This window comes from Haliotis rufescens, unplaced genomic scaffold (genome assembly GCF_023055435.1).
Source record: "Haliotis rufescens isolate VD_foot unplaced genomic scaffold, xgHalRufe1.0.p SCAF_13, whole genome shotgun sequence".
NCBI lineage: Eukaryota > Metazoa > Mollusca > Gastropoda > Lepetellida > Haliotidae > Haliotis > Haliotis rufescens.
The window spans coordinates 24232088-24239526 of record NW_025963813.1 but is presented as its reverse complement, the minus strand read 5'-3'; the positions used below and the strand labels follow the sequence as shown (position 1 = coordinate 24239526).

General features: G+C 37.6%; 1 protein-coding gene across 1 annotated transcript; it reads right to left on the bottom strand.

The window, feature by feature from the left end:
- Window positions 1-5026: 5026 nt before the first annotated feature.
- LOC125378709 lies at window positions 5027-6166 on the bottom strand. Its single transcript, XM_048394650.1, has one exon. The coding sequence runs from the start codon at window positions 6164-6166 to the stop codon at window positions 5027-5029; it is 1140 nt and encodes a 379-aa protein (XP_048250607.1).
- Between the last annotated feature and the right edge of the window lie 1273 nt (window positions 6167-7439).

Genomic DNA, 7439 nt, shown 5'->3' with positions numbered 1-7439 from the left:
CATATTATACGACTTTGAATTGCTATGCAGTACATTGATCCGTATTATACGACTGTGTATTGTTATGCAGTACATTCGTGCATACTATGCGACTGGGTATTGTTATGCAGTACATTCATGCGTATTATACGACTGTGTATTGTTATGCAGTACATTCATGCATATTATACGACTTTGAATTGCTATGGAGTACATTCATACGTATTATACGACTGTGCATTTTTATTCAGTACACTCGTGCATATTATACGACTGTGTATTGTTATGCAGTACATTCATGCATATTATACCACTGTGTATTGTTATGCAGTACATTCATGCATATTATACGACTTTAAATTGCTATGCAGTACATTCATGCTTATTATACGACTGTGTATTGTTATTCAGTACATTCATGCATATTATACCACTGTGTATTGTTGTGCAGTACATTTTCATGCATATTATACGACTTTGAATTGCTATGGAGTACATTCATACGTATTTTACGACTGTGCATTTTTATTCAGTATACTCGTGCATATTATACGACTGTGCATTGTTATTCAGTACATTCATGCATATTATACGACTGTGTATTGTTATGCAGTACATTCATGCATATTATACCACTGTGTATTGTTATGCAGTACACTCATGCATATTATACGACTTTGAATTGTTATGCAGTACATTCATACGTATTATACGACTGTGCATTTTTATTCAGTACATTCATGCATATGATACGAATGTGTATTGTTATGCAGTACATTCATGCATATTATACCACTGTGTATTGTTATGCAGTACATTCATGCATATTATACGACTTTGAATTACTATGGAGTACATTCATACGTATTATACGACTGTGCATTTTCATTCAGTACATTCATGCATATTATACGACTGTGTATTGTTATGCAGTACATTCATGCATATTATACCACTGTGTATTGTTATACAGTACATTCATGCATATTATACGACTTTGAATTGCTATGGAGTACATTCATACGTATTATACGACTGTGCATTTTTATTCAGTACACTCGTGCATATTATACGACTGTGTATTGTTATGCAGTACATTCATGCATATTATACCACTGTGTATTGTTATGCAGTACATTCATGCATATTATACGACTTTGAATTGCTATGCAGTACATTCATGCATATTATACGACTGTGTATTGTTAGTCAGTACATTCGTGCATATTATACCACTGTGTATTGTTATGCAGTACATTCATGCATATTATACGACTGTGTATTGTTATGCAGTACATTCATGCATATTATACCACTATGTATTGTTATGCAGTACACTCATGCATATTATACGACTTTGAATTGCTATGCAGTACATTCATACGTATTATACGACTGTGTATTTTTATTCAGTACATTCGTGCATATTATGCGACTGTGTATTGTTATGTAGTACATTTATGCCTATTATACGACTGTGCATTATTATTCAGTACATGCATGCGTATTATGCGACTGTGTATTGTTATGCAGTACATTCATGCATGTTATACGACTGTGTATTGTTATGCAGTACATTTATGCATATTTTACGACTGTGTATTGTTATGCAGTACATTCATGCATATTATGCGACTGTGTATTGCTATGCAGTACATTTATGCATATTTTACGACTCTGCGTTGTTATTCAGTACATTCATGCACATTATGCGACTTTGTATTGCTATGCAGTACATTCATGCATATTATACCACTGTGTATTGTTATGCAGTACATTCATGCATATTATACGACTTTGAATTACTATGGAGTACATTCATACGTATTATACGACTGTGCATTTTTATTCAGTACATTCATGCATATTATACGACTGTGTATTGTTATGCAGTACATTCATGCATATTATACCACTGTGTATTGTTATGCAGTACATTCATGCATATTATACGACTTTGAATTGCTATGGAGTACATTCATACGTATTATACGACTGTGCATTTTTATTCAGTACACTCGTGCATATTATACGACTGTGTATTGTTATGCAGTACATTCATGCATATTATACGACTGTGTATTGTTATGCAGTACATTCATGCATATTATACGACTTTGAATTGCTATGCAGTACATTCATGCATATTATACGACTGTGTATTGTTAGTCAGTACATTCGTGCATATTATACCACTGTGTACTGTTGTGCAGTACATTCATGCATCTTATACGACTGTGTATTGTTATGCAGTACATTCATGCATATTATACCACTATGTATTGTTATGCAGTACACTCATGCATATTATACGACTTTGAATTGCTATGCAGTACATTCATACGTATTATACGACTGTGCATTTTTATTCAGTACATTCGTGCATATTATGCGACTTTGTATTGTTATGTAGTACATTTATGCCTATTATACGACTGTGCATTATTATTCAGTACATGCATGCGTATTATGCGACTGTGTATTGTTATGCAGTACATTCATGCATGTTATACGACTGTGTATTGTTATGCAGTACATTTATGCATATTTTACGACTGTGTATTGTTATGCAGTACATTCATGCATATTATGCGACTGTGTATTGCTATGCAGTACATTTATGCATATTTTACGACTCTGCGTTGTTATTCAGTACATTCATGCACATTATGCGACTTTGTATTGCTATGCAGTACATTCATGCGTATTATACGACTGTGGGTTGTTATGGAGTACATTCATGCGTATTATACGACTGTGACTTGTTATTCAGTACATTCATGCGTATTATACGACATTGTATTGTTATTCAATACATTCCTTCATACTATGCGACTGTGTATTGTCACGCAGTACATGCATGCATATTATACGACTGTGTATTGTTTATGGAGTACCTGACTGTGACTGTGGACTTCAAAAATCGCACTGATACTTTTCAAGTGAAAACAATTCAATCTTTGGATTTCTGTTTATTTTATTCTGTTTCATGAGTGTTGCACGAGTATTTCATGTCAATTCATGTCATTTCATCTCATTTCATGTCATTTCATTTCATTTCACTTCATTTCAATTCATGTCATTTCATTTCATTTCATTTCACTTCATTTCTATTCATGTCATGTCATGTCATTTCATTTCACTTCATTTCAATTCATGTCATGTCATTTCATTTCACTTCATTTCATGATTGACTGCAAATAAAGCAAAAATACCATTACTCTAGATTGTAAATACAAATAAACTATACTCAAAAACATTTCTTTGCAAAAGAACATTGATTTTAGGACACATTAGGAAATTTATGGTAATTACAAAATGTTATTTACCAGAAGCAATGTAATTAATTCAAATACATTATATCACAATCATACATCTAAAACTAAAGATATTAGTAAAAATGCTGTTGTAGTTACCTAGTTGTTGACCACTTTTATCAACTCATGTGGCTACCTAGCCAGCTGCCATGTGGTTCTGTGCATGCCTTACATGCCTTGATTAAATGCATCTATAAATAGACTAGTGCACAGCGCACCCTATTGGGCTTAAGAAAATGAAAATGGTCTACCTTGATACCCAACTGAAGCATCATAAAATGAAAACATCTTTTAAGTGTATGACCATTACACACCGGCCTCTTCATTGGAAGACGAAAGAAAACCAATGACTCAAAATCTAACAAATATGGTCAAACTCAAACAAAATATACTGCTAAGAAAACTCATGCACAAAACAACATGACTTCATTTCGGCATTGTTCACTTTGTCATATTAACATTCAGGGCTGCTTTCCAACACAAGGCACAATTTATTTTGAGAGTGTTAGACTTTGTTTTCAATTTCACAATTCTCCCAAGTCCCTTTTTGTCTTTCACAACTTAAAGAACCCTGGCCAGACTCCATGTATTTCGTGGATTACTATCCATCACAAGTACAAGGTCATCAACGGCAATGTTTCTTTTCTGGATATTCCATTTCTGCTTTTGTTGAAGTAAAGGTAGATATTCCTTTACCCATCTTTTCCAAAAAAGATCTGCTAAGTATTGTAGTTGTCTCCATCTTCGTTTGCAGAAGTTGTCTTCCTTGGTAAAAACACCTGACGGACAGTTCTCACCTCCCCGAAATAGAATCAGGTGATTGGGTGTGAGAGCGTCAAGGTCATTTGGACTGTTGTTCATTTCAGATATAGGTCGCCCATTCAAGATTGCTTCGATTTCGCAGAATAGAGTATGCAGGCCTTCGTCATCCAGGTGAATAATCTGTGTATGTAGTAATGAATACATTACTTTCCTGATCAATCGGATAATCCTTTCCCACATACCACCAAAATTTGACGCAGCAGGTGGGTTGAAATCCCAGGTGATTCCACGATTTAGGAGTGAATTCTTCATTTTTTGCGAGTCAAGCTTCGACATTTCTTCTCGCAGCTCTCTTTCTGCTCCAACAAAGTTGGTTCCATTGTCAGATCTAATGTAAGTCACAGGTCCTCTTCGGGCAATGAACCTCCTAATAGCAGAAATACAGGAATCTGTGTCTAGACTCGCTGCGGCCTCAAGATGAACTGCTCGTACGGTCATACATGTGAATAGCACGCCCCATCGCTTCACATGTCGTCGTCCTTCTTTGATTTCAAAAGGACCAAAATAGTCAACACCAACTTTGGAGAAAGGAGCTTCGTTACCAGTCACTCTCTCTGAAGGTAAGCTTGCCATTTTCTGAGTTGTAGGCTTTCCTTGATGTTTCCTGCAGACGACACATTTGGAGATCATCTTTTTAATCAGAGAATTTGCACTGATGATCCAGTAAGTTTGTCTGACATGGGAGAGTATTGCATTCTTTCCTAAGTGTCCCACTTGTTCATGAGCTTTTCTTAGAATCAACAATGATACTGCGGACTCCTTGGGGAGTATGATTTGATGCCTTGCCTCGTATGCAATTGGGGATCTATCCAACCTTCCTCCTATGCGAAGTACACCATCTTTAAAGAAGGGGTCCAGTTTGAAAAGCTTTGATGACCGTGCAATTCTAGCTTCAATTGATTTCCTTTTCAAACTTTCAATTTCAGGTGCAAATGCTTTTTCTGAACATATCTAATAAGTGCCATCTCAGCATCATTAACACCTTTCACAGAGAGACTTGGATACTGTTGTTCAGCCTGAGAAGTTCTGTCCATTTTTTTCCTTTTTCTTCCACGTGTACGTACTTCTGTTTTAATTTCTTCTTGTTTTGTGTTTTCACAATGTCTCTTCTTTACATACTCCTGGAATGTCGTTACAGCTAACATCAACCATGCCGCTGCTTTTCTCAGTTTGGTCCAGTCAGAAAAGTGATCAATCAGTCTATCCATGGCAGTGGAAGTATCGGCTTCGCATACAGCAACATTCACACGTTTTACCTCAGGGTCTCCATTCAAGTCCGCACTAAGAAAGTCAGCATTACAAGGCCACTTATCTACCGTCTTCGATAGGAAATCTGGACCATTAATCCACTGAGGTGTCTCCAGTAATTTCTTCATACTCATTCCTCTGGAAGCGTAGTCTGCTGGATTCAGTTGAGTGTTGATGTATCTCCACTGCTCAATCTTCGATGATTCATGGATCACAGACAGTCTGTTGGCTACGAAGGTATGGAAGCGGCTGGTTTGGTTTGCAATGTACCTCAATACAGACATACTGTCTGTCCAATAGTAGCTGTTACCTACAGTGTAGTCTAGTTCACGGACCAACATGGCATTCATTCTAACGAGAGCAGTTGCAGCCGTCAACTCCATTCGAGGTATAGTGATTCTTTTCAGGGGAGCTACACGTGCCTTGCCAATGACGAAAGAACACTGAATGTTTCCATCCTCATCAATCAGTCGCATGTAAGTAACCATGCCATAACCAGTTTCGCTGGCGTCTGCAAAGTGGTGTAGCTCACATGACGATACTGCTTTTAACCACTTTACCTTGTAGCATCTGTCCATCTTCAAGCTGTCAAGAAGATACAATTGCGATATCCATTCATTCCATCGGTCAAGTAGTTTTCCACTGATTTCTTCATCCCAGCTTGCTCCATTTTTGCAGAGTTCCTGTAGGATACACTTCGGAATGAGAACATAAGGTGCAGTCAGACCGAACGGATCATAAGCTGAGCTTGACAATGAGAGAATTCCTCTTCGAGTGCATGATACACCTCTTTCACCCATCTTGAATCCAAAAGTGTCCGATTCGGTATCCCAGTAAACCCCTAAGGCTCTCTCTTATGGAAGTATATCTTGTTTCAGGTCAATCAACTTCATTTCCTTGGACCGATCCTCAATAGGAATAGACTCCAGGACTGCAGGGCTGTTACTCACCCACTTGGTTAGGTTAAAGCCTCCCATTTTGCACATTGCACTTGTTTCATGAATAAGCGTTATGGCATGATCTTCTGAATCTTTGGATGCAAGATAGTCATCAACATAGAAATTGTTTTTCACACCATGACTTACTTCTGGGTCAAACTTTTCAGTGTTGTCGGTTGCTGTTTGTTGAAGTGCATAGTTGGCGCAGGTTGCCGACGACACTGACCCGAATAAATGGACTTTCATCCGGTAAGTTTTTGGTTCCAAATTTATGTCACCACCAGGCCACCATAGGAATCTGAGATAATCGCAGTCCTCTGCATGAACACGTACCTGATGATACATGGCTTCGACGTCACCCATCACAGCTATCTTCTCCTGTCGGAAGCGAAGTAAGACAGCGAGGAGATTATTCGTCATGTCCGGCCCCTGTAGAAGTGCATTGTTCAGGGAAGTTCCAAGGTATGAGGCAGAGCAATCAAAAACTACTCTCAGTTTGTTGGGTTTCCGTGGATGGTAAACCCCATGGTGAGGAAGATACCATATGCGTCCAAGGATACCAGGTAAGTCCTGTTCAGTTACCTTTTCAGCATACTCTTTTTCAAACAGTTGTTTCATGAAGGCTATATAGTCTTCTCTGAATTTTGGATCCTTCTTCATTTTCCTTTTAAGGTAGTTGAGTCGCTGAATCGCTTGTGATTGGTTGTTGGGCAAGTGAGTCTCTTCTTTCTTGAAAGGTAAGTTCATATAGTAATGACCTTCTTTCATCTCAATTGAAGATTTAGCTTTATCCTTGAAACGTTTATCTTCCAGGGAATCTTCTTTGCTGTCATCAGTTTGTCTTTCAGGAAATTCAAGATCTATGGAATGTCTTACCATGGTATCCAACTGATGCAGCCTTTCCTTTTCTGTGATGGCCTTGACTTCTGCTCTGTTTATGGAGATAGAATTACTTTCTGAAGTAGTCGTGCTGTCTCTTCTAATCACATTCCAGACAATCCACCCTAACAGACTCTTCGTAGCATGAGGCGACCCTCTAGGACCTGTTCTTATTTGTCGAGGTGTATATACGTCTGGAATGTTGTTTCCAATCAGCATTTCTATTTCAGAATCAGAGTGACATCATCTAAATGTG

Excerpts from the sequence above, each read along its gene's own strand:
- LOC125378709 (XM_048394650.1), bottom strand. The coding sequence starts at position 6,166 with ATGGGTGAAAGAGGTGTATCATGCACTCGAAGAGGAATTCTCTCATTG.